This window comes from Pinus tabuliformis, chromosome 1_1, assembly GCF_031772625.1.
Source record: "Pinus tabuliformis cultivar Carrire ecotype Pingquan chromosome 1_1, CPIR1, whole genome shotgun sequence".
In the NCBI taxonomy this organism is placed as follows: Eukaryota; Viridiplantae; Streptophyta; class Pinopsida; order Pinales; family Pinaceae; genus Pinus; species Pinus tabuliformis.
Window position 1 is genome coordinate 695,864,567 of NC_142297.1, and position 23,254 is coordinate 695,887,820.

At 38.5% G+C, this 23,254-nt stretch overlaps 1 protein-coding gene across 3 annotated transcripts; it reads left to right on the forward strand.

Annotated features, from left to right (window-relative positions):
- The first annotated feature begins 178 nt into the window (after nucleotides 1-178).
- LOC149215355 (protein NUCLEAR FUSION DEFECTIVE 4-like) lies at nucleotides 179-20,562 on the forward strand. Of its 3 annotated transcripts, none has more exons than XM_089392605.1 (4): nucleotides 179-884; nucleotides 18,178-19,202; nucleotides 19,352-19,909; nucleotides 20,130-20,562. In XM_089392605.1, exons 1-3 carry the CDS (start codon nucleotides 558-560, stop codon nucleotides 19,881-19,883), a joined length of 1,884 nt encoding a protein of 627 aa, XP_089248731.1. In that variant the 5' UTR covers nucleotides 179-557; the 3' UTR covers nucleotides 19,884-19,909; nucleotides 20,130-20,562. The 3 variants fall into 3 exon arrangements, 2 of the variants coding, with proteins under 2 accessions (XP_089248731.1, XP_089248730.1); XR_016251025.1 differs by having other exon boundaries at nucleotides 180-884; nucleotides 19,352-19,949; XM_089392604.1 differs by lacking the exon at nucleotides 20,130-20,562 and having other exon boundaries at nucleotides 180-884; nucleotides 19,352-20,096.
- Nucleotides 20,563-23,254: the final 2,692 nt, after the last annotated feature.

Genomic DNA, 23,254 nt, shown 5'->3' on the forward strand with positions numbered 1-23,254 from the left:
TTTAACAATTATTTTGATACTTTCAAAATAATGAAACAAAAGTAAACAACTAATCAATCTTATTATAAAAACCGTTTTACCTATATAAAGACTCATTATTATTATTAAATGTAAATTATTAATATATCAAAACATATATGCTAACAAAATTGACCAGCGATGTAGAAAAGCACACCAAACATTCAATGGCAAACGAAACATTCAGGAACTTTTCCACTTTCCAAGTCTTGGCTACCAGTAACTTCATGGGATCGAGGCGAAGTGTAGAAATACGCAATCTCGGTTATCATATACATTTTACATGTTACGCAAGACATGATCCCTGAAGCTATCTGAAACCATCATCTTCCATCACGCACAGCATTTAGCTTTCTCGTTTCTGTGACGTATAAGCTCTTCACCATTTTTAAACTCACCTCTCCCATCCTTGCACGTCATCATGTTTATTACATGTTACGAAGTCCAACGGCCTATAAAACTCCGATGCCCATTACAGCACTGCATACATATTGCAGGCATGTTCATATCCTTCATATGAACTATATATCATTTGAGTGATGTCCGCAGCAAATTCAGCAGCCAAGGTAGCCCCATGGCTGGGCTTTGCAGCTGCTGTTTGGATTCAGATAGCCTCTGGCAATGCATACAACTTTCCCCTGTATTCACACAAGATGAAGGGCGTTTTAAAATACAGCCAAGGACAGCTGAACAACCTGGGCGTGGCTAATGACGTTGGAGAGAATGTGGGTCTTCTGGCAGGGTTCATATGCAACAAGATACCGCCATGGGGCATTCTTATTATTGGCTCTGCTGCTAGTTTCTTCGGTTATGGCCTCATCTGGCTCGTCTTGAGCGAGAGAATAAGTCCTCTGCCATATTGGGCGGTAAGGATTACAGTTCATGCGACAAATTTTATTAGTTGATTGTCTATTTTTTAGATTGGATGATATTATGCTGTTTGAGTGTATTGACTGTACACATGAACAAAAACCCATTGATTTTATTGACTGTAGATATGACCAAAAACCCATTGAGTTTATTGACTCTAGATATGAGCAAAAACCCATCTAGACATGGGTTTGATATGCGCCTCAAGGTTGCAAAGTTTCAGATTACATATCGTTGTCATTTGTGTGAACTTGAAATATGCAATTTGGAGCTTCACAACTTTGAGGTGCATATCATTGCATCTATGGTGTATAAAACAGTTTGAGTGGGAATGAGGGTGATCCATCAAATATTTGTGTGGGTGTATCAGTGTGTAACGGTGCATGATTAAATGTAGATGGTGCCCATTTAAAAATAGAGGCAAATACACCTTGAGCTTGACAGGTTTCAAGTCGCATATCCATGAGCTTGAGATATGCCATTTGGACCTTTGCAACCTTGAATGCATATTTTTGCACCAAGTTAAGCAAAATGTATTCTACAGCTTGTGTGGGATGAGGGGTGATCCATCAATTCATGTGTATTTGTGTCTGTGTGTATAAGTGTGCATTGAATCCAGATGTTGCCTAATATGCACCTCAATATTGGGAAGTTTCCGGCTGCATTTCTTTGCCATTTGTGTGAACTCGAGATATGGAATCTCAAGTTTTGCAAACCTTTAGGTGCATATCATTGCACTAAGAGAAGTGAGTGAGTCACATTTTACAGTTTAGGTAGTGGTGGGAGTGATCCGTTAACTCATTCTGTGTAATGCTACATCGAGTCCAGATGGTAGCCATCTAGACTAGAGTCTGATATGCATCTCAAAGTTACGAAGTTTGAGGTTGCAAGTCTCTGCCATTTGTGTGAACTTGAGGCATGAAATCTTGGGTTGACAAACTTAAGGTGCATATCAGACCCCGGTTTAAATGTGTCTGTGCTAGTTATAATAACTTGCTATCTGCCACCATTGGTTTTGTTTGCTTTGAGATGGTAGGTTTTCTATAGGGATAATGCTATGTCTTCATTAACTTTCATTCAGAAAGAGGGAAGTGCATCTCGGGATTGTTATGGTGGGAAAGAGGATTGCTTTACCTCTGTGTTGTGTATGATGCTAGAAGGAATAATGTGTTGGGTTTTACATATTAGCTGCATCTGGTTCTTTAAATTGGCCTACATCTCACTGCCCTGTTTTTTGGAAAATGCATCTTATATATCATTACCAATCAATAAGGACATCAAGAATTATACTTCATGGAGCCAGAGTGTGGCTAGGTGGGTAACTCCTCACTACGTAGGTGAGGAGAGCTAGCATGTCATCTATGGCTCAGGTCTGTAGAGAGTTGGAATAGGGACACCGTACTGCAGATTATAGAGCTACCGTTGTTTTGTTGCTATTTCAAGTGTAAGTTCTGTACACTGTTTCAGTACACACTAGGGGCAGAATTACGTTTTGCTTCTTGATACACTGACATCTCAACATAAAGTGGCGGAAGTGTAATTTAAGTAGTCGATTTTATTGTTTTGGTAGCATGGGTTAGTAGTAGTAGTAATAAGGTGTGTTAAGCAGTGCAATCTAACTTTGGGACTGTTATCAACAGAAGTAGCTTGGAAGAATTCCCATTGGAGATCGAATGACCACTTAGGAAAACATTTCACTATCACCTACACCCTCCTCTTGCTTCTAGGTCCATACTTTACTGACATGGAGTGGGTGGCGTCACTATCAACTCCATGATGGGCATGGCACGAGTGCTATCGATCACTGCTAGTTAATGGTTTAAACTTTAAACTTTACACTCTTCACCTTCGAACCTGCAAGCATGAATAAGTACTTTGTATGAGTCCCATCCTACCAAATTGACGAAGGGCTTGGCCTTCTCTTTTCAAGTAGTGACCACAAGTAATAATGTGGTGAGCCCAATCATTATAATACTTGCAAGGAGTTATTAGTACTTTCATTCAAAGGTGGAGGCAGCAGAAGCAAGGGTGGGTATTAGTAGCTTCGGTAGCAAATCCTATATCCTATAGCAGTAGTTAGTAGTTAGTGACCAGTTCCAGAACCCGTTGATGGTGCCAGTGGTTCATCTTATCCATTATTTATCTCATCGATGAGCTTGTCCCCAACAACCCTCATGGACAGACTATGTCCAGTTTATAAAAGGATGATCCAGCCAGATGGATATCAAGATGGTTAGACCCTTCTCTCGGGGATTGGAGGGGCCGGAGCTCATTCTGTTTACCATACTTCCCTGTGCAGAGGGCTTCTGAAGCTTGGAGGAGCAAAGGACTTCCAAACTCTGAGGGATTTATTCCAATTATAACATTTAATAATGCCTTATGCTGTAGAAGGCGTCTCAAAAAGACGAGGTAGGGATGTTGGAGTAAGAGGAGGAGAAAGAATCATGGGTACTTCTTATTTCTGAATTCCTAACTTGCCTCATATCAGGGTTGACAAGAATAGCCACCAAGAAATCTGCACCTTACTCAATTTGGAAATTTCAACTCACTTCAATAAGTTCACAGATTTATCACATAGAACTTTTAAGTCATAGGGTTGAACTGAATTATTCAGGAATAATTTAACACTGAATCAACACAACAGCCTTCAGGACGTGATCTAATCAATATGCACATTTGAAATTTACATTCATTAATAGCAGAAATATAGCAACATATTTTTAGATCTGAGGTTTCATCTAAGAAATTCCAAATCACATCACATTTCCACCTTGCTGTTCCAATAAATTAGTATATCAAAACAACCATAAAACTTGCTCAAAACACATGAAAAACAGATCTGAGAATCACATCTGCAATAAGAGAATGAAGGAGAACAGTGGTACAACTCTTTATTATCGCAATATGAAGATAAAGTACATTGTGTTGTCTTTCACAAAGCTGATACATCAAGTCCTTTCACTTTATCCCAAGTGCGAACATTTCCAAAGCTTCCCAAACCCTTGATAGGGCATCCACAACTATTGCAAATCCTAACCAACAACAACAATGCCTAGCAGTGCACATGTAACACTACCCAGTCCCCGCTGTCCTTTACTGAGGGTTTGGGGTATCACTTTATAAGACACCCAACCTCCTAGGTCCGTGTTGATGCAAAATCTAGCAGGCCTAGTGCAAAGCCCCATTAGGCAGAACCAGACCTTAGGACAACAAGAGAATGAGTTGCCACTGTCACCTCAACAACCTTTATCCTACTCTTTAGTGGTATTTAACCACAAGGGAGGCTTCCCTAAATTGACCTAAAGGATACTCAATGATAATGGCTCAAGGTGATTGATATGAGGTCTACTAAATGTGATATAATATTGGCAAAGCCTAGAAGGCCTAAGTATTCCATTACAAGGTTCAAGTACTCTATTCCTAGACCAATTAGAAGGCTGTTATAAGTTAGGTTTTTGCAGATTTTCAATGATAGGTGAAACAATACCATATAACAGCCAAAGTAAAAGGTCTTTCAAAGGATAATCCACAAGGGAGGCTTCCCTAAATTCACCTAAAGGATCTTCAATGATAATGGCTTAAGGTGATTGATATGAGGTCTACTAAATGTGATATAATATTGGCAAAGCCTAGAAGGCCTAAGTATTCCATTCCAAGGTTCAAGTATTCTATTCCTAGATCAATTAGAAGGCTGTTATAAGTTAGGTTTTTGCAGATTTTCAATGATAGGTGAAACAATACCATATAACAGCCAAAGTAAAAGGTTTTTCAAAGGATAATCAATAAAGGAGGCAAGACCTTCAAATAAATACCAAGGATTTAGGGTTTTCAATGGAATTTTATGGCTGAAAACATGCGTGAACATGCTGACGCCAGCCCTCAAGAGGATGGTTTAACATTCAATGATGCTAGATTTTCTTTTATATTTATTGTGAATGCATTTCCTACTTTAAGAGCAATAATACATCAAATATAAATTTATTTTTTGGCAATTGTCCATATAAAACCCTAGCCCTAACCCTAACCCTAGGTATATAGGAAAATGGGAAAAGGAGGAGAAATTTAATTAATAAGATGGGTTATCAATACAATTAATAATTATGACTAGTGCATTGTCCTAAATGGGCTAAATGGAGTCTTCTAGGGCCAAGTTCAATGAGAACAACCTTGTTGGAGTAAGGGGGCTGACTAGGGCATCCACTTTAAAACCCTAGTGATTTTTCTTGTTAAGGGAGAATTTAAATTTAAGTAATGCACACTCGGAGTTTCCTTAAATATTTTAAGGAGAACAATTTTGCATACTATAAAGGAGCAAAACTTTAACATAGATTTAGCATTTAATCATGGTACAAAATAGAAACCCTACTACACAAATATAATATGCAAAATATACAAAAGATAATGCCTCTAAAAGTGAAAGTGGTAAATAAGATACTAGCAAGTACAATGAATTGAAAATACTTGAAAATGTAATAAAATGATCAACAAAGGATACTTGAAATGATGATGATTGCTCAAAATGAATAAGAATTTGCCAAATAAGAGAGCCAATAAAGCATAAATCCAAGTACCAACCCTGCTTTGTGATGTAATGAGTTAATCTTGGTAAATTTAGTAAGTTAGTCACGGGATCTAGAGCAAGTTCCAAAGTAACTCCCTTCCCTAGACCTTACCCTTGCCTGGTCCCAGATCTTAGAGTAAGGAGACATTAGGGGATGGAGGGTCCCTAATTACTACTTCAACCAACCTAAGTTGGAGGTAAATTGTTATTGCAAGAATTGACAAGTTACAAATGAGAGATTGCTTGCAAAATAGAAAATGCTTGAAAAGTAAAGGCAAAGCAACCCAACTAGAGATTAATGAAATGAGAGATGCATAAGTAAGTTACAAGAGTAAGTGAATCCACAAGTTAAACCAATTGCATGGAAATGAAAGTTGAACAAAGAAATTGCATGTAAAATGGAATTGGCAAGTTAATGAAACTAGAAATAAAGTTACATAACTAAAGAGATTGCATAGCAAGCAAAAACTAAATGCATGAAAAACAACTAAAAAAAGAGGTTAGATGCCTTAGCTTGTGGATCTATTCTACTCTAGTTAAGTAAATCAAAACAAGAATAGAACCACTCAAGCAACACACAAGGGTCTTCCCCAAATGGGGAAGGGGATGCCTAGGGGGAAAACCCCTAACTCCCAAAATAAATTGCCTTTTATTGGATTAGACCCCTTACTTAAAGTGAGGGATAAATAATGCTTAAAGAACTTACCAATGAATGGTGTTCTTTTCCATATGTTGTAAGCTAGAAAATAATTACAAAGCTAATGCTACAAGTGACAACCTCTTGAAGAGGAATTGCAACAGTTAGAAAAACCAAAATTACAGTGAGTCTCCTAGAACTCCCTTATAGCAAATGTGAGATACAAAAAGTTACAAAAAAGGGAAATCCTTGAAGGATTTTCCAATGGAAAAAGAAGATTAAAGAGGATTCAATGGTTAAAATTTGGTGGCTTTACAAGGTGTCTATTGTAGGTGCCCAAAGGCAACATCTATCACTGTTTCTTCATTGCCAAAATCTGCTTAAAAGGACAGTCCTTGTTGTCCACAAAATTTGCCCCAAAGGATAGTCCAAAGGACAATCTTTGTTGCCCCAAAATCAGTCATAACAAATTTGCCTCAAGTAACAGCCTCAAAATAAACAGTCTTCGCTGTCCCAAATCTGCCCAAAAAGACAGCAAATAGTGAAGTTAGTATGTGACTAAATAAGACTTTCAAGGCAGCTCCAAATGTTGAGCATGCACAAGGATTAATTGTCAACGAAAGTGTCAATTTAAATTGAACTAATCCTACTATAATTTGCCTAAGGAGACCAAGTAAACTTGGTCCCTTCTTGGACAAAATAGAACAAAACAAAGCCTTAGATGCTTATATTTTTAAATTTTGCAGATAGATAAGTAACCAAAGGAAGGATGAATTTAAAGTGATGGAACAAAAAAATGATATGGGCTCTTTAAAGCCTCTTCTTTTGATCTTCTTGAAAGTCCTAGGATAGCTTCAAATTAACTTGGATCGTGGGCTCCTTGGTTGGCTTGGAGTTGGCTAGTTTAGTCAACAACGTCCCCAACTCCAAGTACTTTGGTAACCTGCACACACTAAACCAAATTCTTGCAATACAACAATTAATACCAAGAGAGCTTGCTCCTATAATGGCAAGATTGGACTTGTGGTTCAACTGAGAACACACAAGTCTAAATCAAGCCTAGAACAAGAGCAAGTCTAAGAGGAACTACAAATAGTTGTAGCTCCTCCTCCCTAGACAATAGTGCCTTCAGGCTGAGATACAAAACTAATGTAAGCAAGTGAAATGAATCATAGAAACAAGCACATAAATATCATGGATTAAACACAAGGTTACCTCATAAGCCAAGGATCATGCACTACAAAAACAAGACAAGAGACCTCCAAAGCCTTTTCAATATTATTGATAGCAAAAGTATTTTGACAAAGTATGCCCAGGCAAATCCCAATTAGAATGAGCTCAATCAAGTGGCATAAGGTTGACAATCCCAATGCCAAGGCTGAATCACAAGTGGCTCCAAAACTGGCTGTGTTAATTCTTGTTGGCCTGCGCTGATCTCCTCTAATTGATGTGTGTATTGTTTGAGTGCTACATCTGTAGAGATGAAATGGGGTGAAGGGGAGGCAAGCTCCCTCTAAACTCAAAACAAATCACAAGTGTAACACCTCTCAACAAGTGTGCAACCATCTGTTAACAGGTCTGCATACTCACTGTGGGAGACTGCCAGCATAGGGTCTCTAGAACTGCCAATGTACTGGATCTCCTTGCTGAGTGTACTACGTGGAAGCTGGCAGCATAACAAGTGGAGAAATGTGGAGACAAACTCCATCACAAACTCAAGCCAACTCACTGATATCTAGCACTTGAAATCCACGGCAATCAAGGAGGTTTCACTTTGCTGAATGGGCAACTCGTGGGCCCTCTAACTGCTGGTGCATTCGACCTGCTTGAGGTCCACAATTTTTGTGATGAGGTGGCTGCCATATCAGCCCTCTAACTGCTCCTTGACTTTTACTTCAACGCCACATAATTTTCCTTTGACCTATTGACTCGGTGAATATTTGACGTGTCCACCACTTATTAATTCTCTGATATTTTGTCTTTTTTTGCCACTAACATTAGAGAAAGTGGGTTTTCAAGGGTAGTCATTTTTTGACTCCCAAACATGGTCTCAGGATAATGTTGGGGCTGTGAGAACGAATTTCGAGTACTCACATGCCACCAACATATCCTAGATCCACTTATTTGCAATTTTACATAGGGAATAAATAAAAAATGTTGTTCTTCAGGAAATTTTAATTAATTAAAAAATCCTACAAAGACTCAGTCAAATTCCGCGAGACTCTAGATATGGCCTAGCATGGTAATATACATTGACCCTAGACATTATGACAGACCCAAGGCCTAGTTATTTTATGCCACACTCCAGCTTTGGAGGTATTGAGTGAAAAAACTTAATTAATTATTTATCGTTGGAGAGTGAAAATAATTGGTCGATTGAAAAAAACACTCTAGAGTGGACTCACTTATTAACTGGGTCCCAAGTCGTTTAAGCCTTTTACAAAAATTCATTATGCTAGTGACATTTATTACAATTCCCCGTAGGGGTTGTGGAATTTGAGAGAGAAAAAATGTAGAGAGAGGAGAGAGAAAAATGGCCATAGATACCTCGCTGACTTCTGAACTTCTGAAAGACATTTGGCCATGGGTTCTTCACATCCTGCTAGGTACAACTTAGCAGGTAATACTCTCCTCCAAGGATAGGCCATAATATTAACCTAAAGCCATGAAAGGAAAGTCTCCACTTCTGGTACTTGAATGTCCTTAGTAAGGGCCCCCCAGATTATGCCAAAAATAACCCATCAAAAGAAAACAAAGTTACTCCAACCAAAGTGCAGCACTTGGGTCCAAACATAGCTGGGATAAACCATAATAAAGGTTCCAGAATTGTGTCCTATCCCTCCCCTGCCCTTGACAAATAACAGTAAGAATGTCTATGAAAAAGAAACTCGAGCATAATGAGGATAACGGTTCTAAATCTCCCAAAGGAACACTCTAAAATGTGCTACATACAACCTTCCATAGCTTTTGTCACATGAAAAGTGCCTCACTAGAGCCATTAATAGAAAAGCTTAGCAATGACAACCTGGTATATCCTCCAAGAAAGGCTTAGCGATAACACCTATAAGAAAGGCACACTTGCTGGCTATAAGCTTCAGTGTGAAGGCATAGATAAAGAGTTCTCAATGAAGTGTAGTGCAGATCAGCCACATAATAACTCCTGAAAAGCAAGGAACAGTCAATCCTAAACTCAGTAACAAGGAACAGTCAATCCTAAATTCAGTAGCCTCCACAAAAATCAGCACTCCTCTGGCATGAAAATCTGGAACCAATCACAAACACCTCTCCTGCATGCCAAGTCTAAAACATGATCATTGAATCCCATTAAGAAGTGTTCCCCTATTCCTCTGAAGGTGTTAAACACATTACACAGCTCAAAAGAATCCCAGTCTATGCCAATCTGTTAGTCAACATCTCTAAGCTCAATCTGTACAACCTGAGAATCATCATGAGTGAACAAGGTTTGTACTGCTTCATAAGTCCCCCAAATCTGAACTTTACTTGCTCTGCGAGCAACATCTAGGTCATGCTAAAACAATCCTTCAGAGCCGCATCATAAGTTATATTAAGAACCAAGGAACAGTCATGATCAGGTTGCTTGCTGATCAAGCAACTACAGAATAAAGACTAAAACTGCCCGGAACAGAACCCTCTCACTTGCAAATCAAAGGAACTCCTGAAAATCTCCTTTTTTGTATGCCAAGAAAGCCTTGAACCTTTTGGTAAGGGAAGTTTGCAGGTGCTGCAAACTTAGTTGTTAACGGCAAGATACTAACCTGGGTCATTAAGTATATGTGTTGCTATGGTTTTAAACTTGTTACGAGTCATGTTTGGTTCCGTGTCAACTGCCTCACTCACATTCGGGTTGTCAGTTGGATTAATTAACACTGCAATAATTTAAGTAAGTGTAGCCCAATAATTGTTTAGCCCTTGTGCAGATGTAAGAGGAACGATCCAAATCAAGTAACATCCTCTTATATGAGGACAAGGGAACATACAGAACTAATGATCAATTGATCTACATTGCAGGTATCATTGCTTGTTTGTAGTTATATTCTAAATACCTGATTAATGTAATTGGTCTAACAGATGGTTCCGTCTGCATTTTTGAATTGGGAACTACTTTTAGCTTCTTTTACTTGTTTAATAAATTTTATCTAAAATCAAGCCAAGTGCTTAAGTGCACCCATGCTTTGCTAACAATAAATTGTGATTGGTGGAATAATCTGTCTATCCTCTCCAAGATTAGATCTTTTTTAAGTTTTAAATTTGATAAACTAGCCATAAATAAATGAAAATTTTTTCCACTATAAAATCTCCCACCTTGTCAAAGATCGTATATAATGGCATGTTTGATATTTCTACTAAACTAGCATATATCTATCTTAACCCCTGATTAATATCACTAGGAGGGAGCAAACTTCTAAACATCGAGATTTAAGAATTAAGATACATCTATACTAGTTTATTAAAATTCTTTATTTTATGTCATTTTTTTATATTATACTTTTGGATATCAATGTTTTTCATTTAATTTATTAGTGTTACCGTGCATGTACGTACAGAAATATCTCTCCCACTTCAGGTTGTAAAAACATCTTCTATCTCTCAGTGGAATTAGAAACTTTCATTTTGTAAACGAGGAAGTGCACTTTTCTCAAGGTTACTAAGGTTCAACGGTGTTGGTGTGGGTGCTGACATGGGGATGCAATTTTTAAAATTGAGTTTATTGGGGTGCGGAGGTGAGTAGGGGTATTTTTTTAAGCAGAAAACTGATTACAAAAGGGTGAGCTATACACAGATTGAGTGTGTTGTAACATGTTATTCACTGGGAGGATATTTGCAGATGGCCATGGCTTGCAAGTTGCCTCTCAACAACAATCTTCATTCATCATGGGACAGACTCAATTTCTTCTTCTCCTCCAATCATCAAGCAGAATGCTTCTTTGAGCTCTCAGCCCTGCTACTGGCCTTCTTCATTTCCTTCTCATCTGCCAAAAATAATTAAATGCTTATTACCAAGTTTACAAAGAGATTTTGGTGAGAATCCAATTCGGACCAGATAGTAATGTATTACTCTTCATACTGGTTCCTCAATGCTTCAGACTTTTACAAGCTTGAGAGGAACCTTCAGAATTATCTGTGGGGCAAATTGGGAGGGAGAAGAGAAGTACCTATAAGTTTTGGCAGATTTTTACTTTGAAAACAGAACATGTAGGCCTTAGGCCAGTATATATGAGGATCCAAGGCTTGGTTTTGGCAGTGAAGTGGTTGGTTAGGACCATCACTGGGAATGTTGCATGGAGAATCCTAATTAGACTCTGGATTCTCTCATTGAAGAATTTATTGGTATCAAAGGTCCCTTTTCTTTGATGGATATCATTTGTAATTCATCTGATTTCTCTCTTCAGGGATCCATTGTCTCGAAGAGAATTTAGAAAGCTTGAAAAATCATCTTTTCTCATATTTAGTTTGAATCGACAGAGATTTGGGCATGTCTGGGACCTTGGCAGCAACACCATCTGGTGTTTTTTGAAAAGCTACCAGCTTCTTGGCTTACTTCCAAGGTTAGACAGCAGGTTCTATTCAATAAAAGGCCCTTGTAAACAGAATGACCTATATGGGATTGACATCAGGCGTATTTGGTTTGCACAGAGGGATCTTTCTACAAATCTATTATCTAATCCTTAATAAAAATGTAGGCTTGCCTATGTGAAAATAATTAATATGATTGACTCTGATGAAAGGCTTAAAGCAGCACTCACAGTTGTTGAGCCAAGGTGGAGATGGAATTTAGCCTGATGGCAAATCTAACTATGCTACTACTTTCACATGCTATACAATTTTATTAGACCCAAGTGCAATATCACTGAGAATTAAATTCTAGATGGTCAATTATGCATTGATGGAGATCCTGGGTTGAGGAGAATCAATATGATTTGGTCTACACTTTGTGCTCATAGGTCTACAGTACTTTAATGGAAAGTGCTGGTTTAGGGGCTACCCAGCAAGCGTGGACTTACTAGAATTGATCTTGGTCATGGTTTGTGTGTTTGGTGCGATAGTAAAGAAGATTTAAAGAACATCTTTTAGGAGTGTGAGGTTGTCAGATAGCTATGATCATTGGTTTCACAATATCTTCTTGAAATCCTGTAATTGAAGAGGAGATATTTTTATAGATCCTTATAGTTGTTTAAGATTTTTAGGATGCCGGCTTGGTTGTTTTGGGATGTCACTTGGCTTGGCTTTTCACTTAAATTTGAAGAGTGGGATTTAATGAGACTTTTGAGGGGTTGAAAAAGAATTACATATCATGGAATTTCATACGTGTTGGGATGACTTAGCAACACAGTTTTGTGCTAAATTCCTATGGTTTCATGTAATATTTATGTAACATGGATTTTTATGGTTTTCAGGATGACTTAACAACATTTGCCTGCCTCATCTAGATTCTAAATTATGCCTGTAACCCCTGAGATAAGTTGTATAGTCTTTTAATTATTGGATTGACAGTATTAGTTGGTTGTTTCATTACTTTTTACGTCATTATTTAAGGCTATTTCATAATTAGTGCGTTTAGTAAACTGTTGTAGATATCTTAGGGGCTTCAGGCCTTCAAGAGAGAGAATCTAATCACCTTAACAGGTATCCCAAAGCTTCTCTCATATAGTACTTAATTCTCCATAACTGAAATTTGATTTCTTTTTGAGCTTGTATAATTGTCAATTTGTTTCTATGGGTACATTTAACGTTGGCAATATTTATACCTTATTTTTGGTTTTGAAAGCGCTTTACACACTATCCAATGAAATAGTATGGATGCTGGTAATGCAGCTCAAAATTTGAAAGCTGTATTTTAGGAAAGCATTGCTTAGCTAGCTTACCAAGTGAAAAGCAAAATCAGTGGTTTGTCCATTAAAGATTTGGCCATGCATATGGGAGGATCATACCTGAAGGCTAAAAGCATTGATTCATCAATTGTCATCTCTTGGTAGTTTGCGTGTATGAGTACATCAATTGTCATCTCTTGGTGTATATACCCAGCAATTGTCTTCTATCTATGGTATTATGAAACTATGATTGTGTTTGTTGTTGAATAAGGTCCTCACAGGTCCTATGACATGATGAATCAGGGTTCATCTGGAGTTCAATCTATCATGACACAAGTCATTCCGGTTCCAGGTGCTGGATTTCATTTAGTCTGTTGTTTGTGCACTGACATCATAATATATTGATAGGATCATTGTATAGTTCATTCTTTGGATTATGCTTTAACTTTTCATTCTCAATCATTGCTTCAGACTTCTTAACTCTTTCAAGATTAAGCTTTTCTGCATAAAGTTGAATTCATCATTTTACTATCAGTAGAAAAGAAAATGTATCTTAAGTAATTAGGTGGTAGCTTTCACAACTTCTCTGTGTCTTTGAAAAAGACCAAAGATACTATTTGATTTGTATAAACTACTGCTCTGCAGTGTTGCTCATCCTGGCGTAACAAATTAGGGTTGCTACAAACAGGCAGTGCATGTTGTTAAAGTAAAACTAGCATGACATAGTGAAAGTTCAACCATTTGCATCCAGTGAACATAAAAATGCCAATTCAACCTGTTTAACTTGCCTGCTGGAAGTAGCCTTTATTCTTGTTGAAATTCTAAGGCTAGTACAGTAGAATACAATTTTCTGCTAGGTAATTACTTCCTAATGATTTTCAACCAGTATTTTATGCCACTGCTATCATTGAATAATTACACTTCAGAAAATATCAACAGTAAATGCAGTGGAAATAGTAAAGATCACAGAAAGACAGCCATGCACAAAAGAGAGAATATTTTTACCCTGGGAAACCCAACCTTGGGAGAAAAACCCAACAACTTTTCTTAGGAGAAATTATTTTTCAGCAAGGTTTACAAATCAGCAATTTGTCTAGAAATCTGCGCCAATGATCCAAGTCAAACATCAGTCAAACCTGGTCAAAGCATCTTTTGGTCAATGTTGGTAAAACCAGCCAAAAATCAGAAATTCAATGCTGGTCAACTTGGCCTGGTCAAACTGGCCTGCAGTCAACTGCAGTCAACCCTGTGGTATGCGGTCAACAGTCTGCACATGCGGCCCTCCTGCGGTTAACTACAGATCTGTCAACTCTGGTCAACTTGGTCCAAAAACAGCTTGGTCAAAGTTTGGTCAAACAAATATCAAACTTGCTGGTCAAAATCGTACTTCTTCTCACAGGTGCAGCCTCAAAAAAAATGAATAGAAATGATGAAGAGAGAAAGAATTGTTTTGCATTGGTCTCCAAAAGAGGTGTCTTGACATCTTATTTATACATGTCTAGACTCTAGGGGGTGTGACAACCCAAGGGACGTGTTCCTTCACAGGCTGGCCGACTTGACCTTTTCTTGTGCCGACCCGTCTTAATAAAAATAAAAAATTGCATAATTTTTCTAGGGCTGAATTGGAGACCCTTGGGCCTTTAGTCATACATCCCGATGCGACACAAAAATCAACACTCCCTCTTAGCGAGGGAGGTTTTTCTCTTTGGTTGAAAACAAATTTCTCCTTAGCTGAAATTTCTCCTCCACTAAAAAAGTTCATGAGCTTGCTATGTTGATGTAGTGTCTCCTCAAATGCACGTATATAGATATATATCACTTCATCCCGGAGCAGACAATATGAGTATATTTGGCCATTTATCTCAAGCCAAATTATCATGGCCCCATAGCTAGATGTATCAATCTCGCTTGGTCAAATTAGCATGACCTAGCCAAATCAGCATGGCTTCTTAGGAGAAAGTTTGCCCCTGGGCCATTCACCCTTGGCCAAATCAACATGGCTTCTTAGGTGAATGCATCATTCTTCCCTAGTCAAATCAACATGACTCTATGGATGCCAAATCAACATGGCTCTAATGGAAGAATGTCTGCCCTATGTTGCAATTTCCCTGGGCCATTCACCCCTAGCCAAATCAGCATGGCTCCATGGGTGAATGTATCATTTCCCTCTAGTCAAATCAGCATGACCCGATGGGAGAATATCTGCCTATCCTGCAAGCATCAACAGTTCGGGCCATTCACCCCTAGCCAAATCAGCATGGCCCAATGGGTGAATGTATCATTCTCCCCTAGTCAAATCAGCATGACCCTGTGGGAGAATATCTGCCTATCCTGCAAGCATCGACAGTTCGGGCCATTCACCCCTAGCCAAATCAGCATGGCCCAATGGGTGAATGTATCATTCTTCCCTAGTCAAATCATCATGACCCTGCGGGAGAATGTCTGCTCGATTCTGCAAGCTACGAAAACATCAACATTCCTCTCAATCAGGGAGACATTTTGCATCATGCCAAGCTTGTCTCTGAAGTATACAAACTTTGCTCTAGACAAAGGCTTGGTGAGAATGCCTGCAATCTGCTCGTCTGTGGATATGTACTAGAGCTTCACTGCTCCCTTTTGCACCATGTCTTGGATGAAGTCTCTTGCACCTAATCAAATAGCCTTGTAAGTAGCTTCTGAAACCACATTGCTTCCTAACTTGCGGTACTAGTTGCAATATACTTTGCCTCTATAGTACTGAGTGCTACAAAAGTCTGCTTCCGGCTAAACCAAGATATCATAGTTGATCTTAAGTTGAAGCAGCACCTTAAGGTGCTCTTTTTGACCTTTACACTCCCGACCCAATTCGAATTAGTATATCCCTACAACCGCACTTCACCACTTGAAACATATCTTAAACCATATCCAATTGTACCACGTAGGTACCTCAACACATGCTTTGCCACATGCCTTGGCTCAACCATAAACTAGCTAGCTTCCTTCATTGGATCCATAACCATAGTTTCTTTTTGGCCACCCTAATTGGGTGCTCCCTTTGACACTAAAGCAGATCCTCCTATGGTAGTCCTAGCTGCTCCCTTTGCCACAGAAGCAAATCTTCTTGCTATTGCTGCTCCCTCAGTCACTAAAGCATACCCAACTGTCTGGCATGTCTCCTCATAGAACGCACACTGCTTCTAGAGGCCTCCCGTTTTTGAGCATCTAGTCTGACAATATCAACCCATCACATATTCTTGGAAGGTTGCTCCTTCCGCTCTTCGTAACTATCTGCTCCCTCTGATTTGGAAGCTCTTTCGGTCTTCTAGCATAGTTTTGAACGTCCTAACAATTTGTACAATCCTCCCTCTCAAACACCAATCACTCCCGTTGAGTCTATGCTCGAGCCCTTAGGCCATACAAGAACCTAACCATCTAGCGACTGGAGCAAAAGTCTCCTTGTAATCCACTCACTCTTTTTGGGAGAACCTTCTTGCCACAAACTTCGCTTTGTACTTCTTGATCCTGCCATCTATTGCATGAATTATCACCTTGGTAGCCTTCGTAATGGACTTGTTCTTCCTTTTCACAAACCACATTTAGGAGGCCATGGAAAGGAAAATTTCATAACCAAGCAATCATTTTCTGGTATCTAAAGCATACAAAATAAAAGGACAAGAGGCTGACCAAAAAATCAAAGGAGAAAAAATATGATTGGAAGTACTTATCTCTTGATCAAGGAAGAAATTGCTGAGGGTTGTAGGGAACTATCAACTCCCTCTTGATCCTTGCTTCCTTGTAGAAAATCATTGAAGTCCTTTGAAGTATACTCTCCTCCATTATCTAACCTCAAAAAGCTTGAACTTCTTCATTGTCAAGTTTTTTACTTGAGCCCCTTGTCTTCTTTTGTGGTTGATGTTCATCATCATCATCAACATTGGTTGTTGATGCATGCTACTTTTCCTTCCTTTTTTTCTGAGGAAATTGGGAGGCATAGTGTCCAAAATTATGACAATTGAAGCACCTGATCCTTGACATATCCTTCTTCTTTAGACCCTGAATTGGAGCGGGTCTTCTACCTGTATTCTTATGAAATTTTCCAAAATTTCTTTTTCCTTTTCCTTTCTCTGCATGAATTGCAAGTGCTTGAGTTTCTTCATCCTGAGGTCTTTGCAAGCTGTCCTTGGACAACAATATGGCCTCTTGGACACAATCAGTCCATAGCTTATCAAAATTGGGTAGCTTTTCTAATGCATAGATTCCGTGAACAAATGAATCTCATGAGGAAGGAAATCCATTGAGTGCCATTGTAACAAGCTCTGCATCATTAATGTTATCTCCAATGGCTCCAAGTTCATCTCTTAACTAAGAGACTCTCATAAGATAAGAGCTAACATAATCTGATCTGGACATCATGATACTATGGAGATGATGCCTCAAGGCTAACTTCCTACTAGTGTTGTCACTTTGGAACAACCCCACCGAAGCATCATACACTTCTTTGGCAGTCTTCAACTCAACAACATGTAGAATCAAGTGGTCCTTTGTAGAATCTATCAAGGTTCTCTTAGTCTTGGTTTCATTCTTATGCTTGGATTTTTCCCCATCTCCCTTTGGCTTTAGAATGACTTCCTTCACAAGATCTTGCAGGTCATTTTCTTCCAAGATAAAAAGTATCCTGGCCTTCCAAGATCTGAAATTAGTAGCACCATCCAACCTGTCTTCTACTCTGAGACTTGGCACCATTTTGACAAGAGATCTAAAATCCAATCAAGCTGTTGATTACTGTCTCTTAGGCTTACTTCAATGATTGTTTCTCTCAATAATGCTCTGATGCCATGTTGAAATTCTAAGGCTAGTGCAGTAGATTCTATTTTGAGTATCACATCTACATCACCGAAGAAGATTCCAAATCATATAAGTTAACATTCTCCATACATTAGGAATTCATTGTATAGATATTCATATAAATGTGGTTGATAGTTAGCAGCTCTGTTCACTTTTCTGCCAGATAAGAACTTGACATTTTACTTGTTCTCTACTAATTTTTTTCTAGGTCCAGCCCCCTTAGCTCAGCAGTTTATTCTAGTCTACTAAACCAAATGAGTTTTCTTCCAGGATTCTACTGTTGTTTTAAAAAGTTTGTTGCGATTACCCAGTCCCAAACATTGACTTGCAAAGAAAAATCGAAAGCATCACAGTTGAATAGCAGAGTAGAAATGGATTGCTACTTACTGATTCCTCTACATTTGTTAACATTGGCCCTTTGTTTGTTGTCCTTGCAGATGTGGCTTGCACTATGCCTTGCTGCAAATAGTGCAACATGGTTCAATACAGCTGTCCTTGTCACCAATATGCGAAATTTCCCTCAAAGCAGAGGCACAGTTGCTGGCATTCTCAAGGGAATTGCTGGACTTAGCGCTGCAGTATTTACTGAGATTTTCACTGGGTTTCTTAGTGAGAGTTCCAAAAATCTTGTGCTTTTCCTGGCAGTGGCTCCTCTTGTAGTCTGCTTGCTTGTGATGTATTTTATTAGGCCTTGCACACCAGCTTCTGGAGAAGATACAGAAGAGCATGGATACTTTGTTTTTATCCAAGCGATTAGCATTACTTTAGCTCTGTATCTCCTTTCAATTTCTATTGCAAATTATTTTTTATCTTTAGAAAGATATCCTATTTCGAAGCTATTTCTAGTTGTAATGCTGCTGTTTCTCTTGTCACCAACATTAATTCCTCTGAAATTGACATTACGTGCACTCAAGGAAGACAGTGAATATATACGGAAGTTTCTTGGCTTGCAGATGGACCCTTGTAGAGAACCACTTCTTGGTAAAGAAGAAAAAGGCCCAGACTTGAAGCCTAGTGCAGATAAGAAGACTGCTGAATTTCTATATATTAGTAATCCTGTATCAAACATGTCAAAGGACAATAGTAGTGAATTGCAGAGACGATTAGAAGGCTTGCCTTTATCAAGATCCTCTTCGAGTCTAAAGTATACAGCGTTTCCTGAAGGTGAGGACATGAACCTTGGTATTCTATTAGCTGAAGGAGAAGGAGCTATCAGGAAAAAGAGAAGACCAAGGCGTGGAGAAGATTTCAAACTTCTTCAAGCTTTGGTAAAAGCTGACTTCTGGCTGCTCTTTGTAGTCTTCTTCTGTGGGGTTGGTTCTGGGGTTACAGTTCTCAATAATCTGGCACAAATAGGACTGGCTGAAGGCTATCAAGATGTCACAATCCTGTTAACATTAATTGGTGTCTGCAACTTCATTGGGCGTCTTGGCGGGGGCGTTCTCTCAGAATACTATGTTAGGTTTGTTATTTACGAATTCTCATTTTGTTTTCCTCAGGGACAACTTTTAATCAATGTGATGGATAAAACATTTTTCTTGTAAGTAGTAAAGGAGTGTTTCATGTGATCAGTTTTCTTTCTTATGAAAACAGTGAATGCTAAATATGCAGGCAAAAGGCCTTCCCTCGGACGGTTTGGATGACAGCTACACAGGCTCTTATGATAGGGGTCTTTCTCTTCTTTGCCTCAGGTCTTCCTGGATCTATTCATATCTCTTCTTCCTTACTAGGAATTTGTTATGGAGTACAGTTCTCGGTTATGGTTCCAACGGCTTCTGAGCTCTTCGGGTTGAAGCACTTTGGCATAATTTACAATTTTCTGACAATAGGGAATCCACTGGGAGCTTTCCTCTTTTCTGGTCTCCTTGCTGGATACATATACGATAAAGAAGCTCAAAGGCAGGGTGGCCATTCTTATCGAACGATCATGGGTGACACCAATGTTGACTGTTTAGGACCTAACTGCTTCAGGCTTACCTTTCTTATCATGGCAGGGGTGTGTGCTTTTGGGGTTCTAATGAGCATTATTCTTACAATCCGGATAAGGCCAGTTTATGAGACACTGTATGGCAGGAGTTCCTTCTGCATTCAGAAAACAACGGATACAGAAGAATTAACCTTGGAGAAGGGATCAAAAGCTTAAACATTGGTACACCCTTTTAAAGTCTAGTAAGTGTTCAGAAACCCTGTTGCTGTTCTTGATTTCAAGGTAACTCACTGTGCTGTTCTTGATTTCAATGTAACTCAGTTGATTAGTAACCCGAAATATATCTTTTAGTTCGGGTGGAGAATGAAGTTTGTATAATTGTTGATATATTGTGTTTGAAAGAAAGGTTTAGGGTTTTTATCGGCTCAAGGGATCTAGCATCTTGAGTGTTGATTTTTGCAGAATTGTAACTGCCAGTTTCTATTTACTGTAAAGTTTTTACGGCATCCTGCTTAGTTTGATGCGAGGACACAGTTTCAAGGGACAGAATCGTGTACTGTTCAAAGCATAACCAGTTGCTATCCAAGTTCTGTAAGTTGCCCGTTAGATGATGCCACTTCAAAGAGACATTATGATAAGTTCGGGCGAAAGACCAGGACAGTCTACAGGATTTAAATCATGTTTAATATTTTCTTCTCCAGTTATACCTTATTCTGTAATATACGTTGTAAAAGAAGTTGACAAAGCGCTCGAATGAGAACCTGATGTTAGTGTGTACCTTGGGTAAGCGCCAGTTTGGTTTTTGGGTAAAAAGTGCCCTCTAAGCATAAGCGTGTTCGAATTCGAATTCTAGGTTGTGCTTGTTTATTTCATTCATCAAAATATATTAATTAGTGAGTTGTTTTTAAAGCGTAAAATATAAAATGCATTGTTATAAAGTGAAGGGTGAAGAGGTGGGTTAGCAATTGGGTTTATTTTATTTAGTTGAGAAAAATGACTGAATTTTTTTACATTTAGGTTTGATTTTTATAAGTGATATGATGAGCTTTAATGAGATGGTCTAAAATATGTATATTTCTATAGAGTATAAAAAATATATTTTTGTAAAGAAGTGAATAAGTGGAAATGTTGATTTTTAATTTTATTAGAAATTTGATACTGTGATAATAAAAGTATTAGATAAAGAGTTTGTTTATTTCATTCATCAAACACCATTATTTATACATGCTTGAGTCGGAGAATCAATAGTGATCTCCGTCGACTGAAATTTACTTCTTACCGACTCCTGTCGACTATCATTTGTTAGAACTATGAAGACTCCTCAAAAGAGCTTGCTCATTGCATTCAACATAAGACAATTTATACAAGTAGACAACCTTAGATTCTACAACGATTCACCGACTATCATTATTGTTTACCTAAATCTAGCTGACTCCCCGCCGACTGACATTGATGACTCGTCGTCATATGAATAGTCATGGACGGCTTCGTGATTATTATTCTAACACCTCCCCTTAATCATGACCTAAATATTAACTTGCCCGCTGGTCTCAGTGTCAGGCTTACAACGGTACATAAAAAACTTGATAACAAAGCTTTCATTTTTGCCTTCTTGCTAAAGGGTCCATGCTTGTTCATTTGCTGGTGTAGTTTCATCTTCACCTTTCTTGCCATAAGATAGTGGTGGAACTTCTCCTTTTTGATTGTGGGCTAACATTCTTTGTATTCAACATTGTTGCAAGTTCTTGGGACTTATACTTGTCCTTAATGCTTGCAATTTCTTCAAGTTTTATTGCTTCTTCCTGATTGTCAATATATGCACACTTAAAAGCAATGTTAGATTTATATAAAAGATCATAAAAAGAACCATTGTCATCCTACTCTTTTAAGAGAGCTTTCCTTTCTTCATCTTTCTCTGCTGTCATAGTTGGTTGTTTCATGTCTTCAACCTCTTTAATCAACTTTGTTGCTGCAAACATGTTGTCCTGCATTTGATTTGTGTATGGAGGTAGGCGTCTCTTTTGACCAAAAAAGAACTCATCAATAAGATGCTTTTCTTGCATCAGATTGAGCCACTCTTCATGAAATACATAATTCTCATCAAATTTGACTTCATACGTCTCTGTATTATAGGGAGTTTCCTTACTATCACATGCTACTCTATTGTCAGCTACATACATACTTTCAATCTTGATCCCAATTATGATGCTTTCAACACAATCACCTTTAGCAACAATACCTTCATCAACTTCAACGTTCTCACTCCACTTCATGTTGTACTTCATTTCAAGAATATCCCAAAACATTTTTGCATCACATATTTTACCAAATTCATACAAAAATGCTAGACAAAATGTTTTCATCCAAAGCTGATATAATGAGAAGCAATGCTATTGCACCTCTACTCTTATCATGAGGATTTATAAAAGTTTCTTGAACAAATTTCCATAAATCCACTGAACCAAGTAGTCCCTCCATTTTAATAGCCCAAATCTTAAAATTTTTACCTGAAAGAAATGGCAGAACTGACATTAATCACTTCAATATTGCATTGGTGTCTTCAAATTCTTCCATCTCATTCAGATCTACTTTTGGCTGAAGCATTTCATATTCTTCTGCAACTATTTCCCTTTCATTATTTCTCCTCGGTACTTTTAATTCTCTTCTAGACTGTTTGAGTCTCCTTTGTTAACCCGTCACTTCTATGCATGCTCCTTCTCTCAACTCCAACAAATGATTCAACGCAACTCCTTACTCAACACCAGATTTAAAGAACAACTTTATATTGCCTTTAACAAAGAATTCAATTGCTAGGCTTAATCTTCAATATGCAACAGAACAGTTGCTACACACCATAGCTCCTCGGAATGCCATGCCAATGTTCACACACTTCAGCCTTCAAATCGGGGATTCAAACAATGTAAATTTTTTTGAAATATTTTTGCTAGATTTGACAATGCCTTTCTCCTATATCACCATTGCCTCCGCATTTTAATGGCATATTGCTTGCCCTAAAACATTCATCTTTTCCTTGCAAGCAACTCTCTTGGTACAATGAAACACAAATGCCTAAGATTTTCACTTAAGGGGAAGAATAAATTTGAAATTTGACCCTGCGTCTCTCACACATAGCAGGAGCCACACAAATCAATGCCACTCTACGCTGACCACTTCTCCAGACAACGCCTTTTCTTCTCCACGCCTCTTCCAATAGTTGTATCAGGTAAGACTCCAACGACGATTTCTCCTGCAACGACTTTCTTCTCCTCCAGGTGGCTCGATCCACCCTCAGCGGCGTCCACAACCCTTCAGCGTTAATGCTCTTCAATCTGCAACTCAACTCTAGGTCTTCACACACACAAACAATTTCATTCCACACATTGATCTGCGACCCTTTTGATTTCTTCAACGAACACTACACCATGCCAGACTACTTTTATGCAGCGTCTCTTCTCCACAAGGATTCTATTATGCGGCTCCAATGCAACTTTTCACACACAACAACTCCAACACTGGCTTTAGGCGTTGGCTCAACACAACTCAAACCTCCTGTGATTAAAAGTAAACCACCCCCTCTTACTTGACTA

What these genes read in the sequence shown, in the direction of transcription:
- LOC149215355 (XM_089392605.1), top strand. Translation starts at nt 558, where the DNA reads ATGTCCGCAGCAAATTCAGCAGCCAAGGTAGCCCCATGGCTGGGCTTT. An exon ending in GTCCTCTGCCATATTGGGCG is followed by an intron (nt 885 to 18,177) that starts GTAAGGATTACA and finishes TTGTCCTTGCAG; the next exon opens with ATGTGGCTTGCACTATGCCT. An exon ending in CTCTCAGAATACTATGTTAG is followed by an intron (nt 19,203 to 19,351) that starts GTTTGTTATTTA and finishes CTAAATATGCAG; the next exon opens with GCAAAAGGCCTTCCCTCGGA.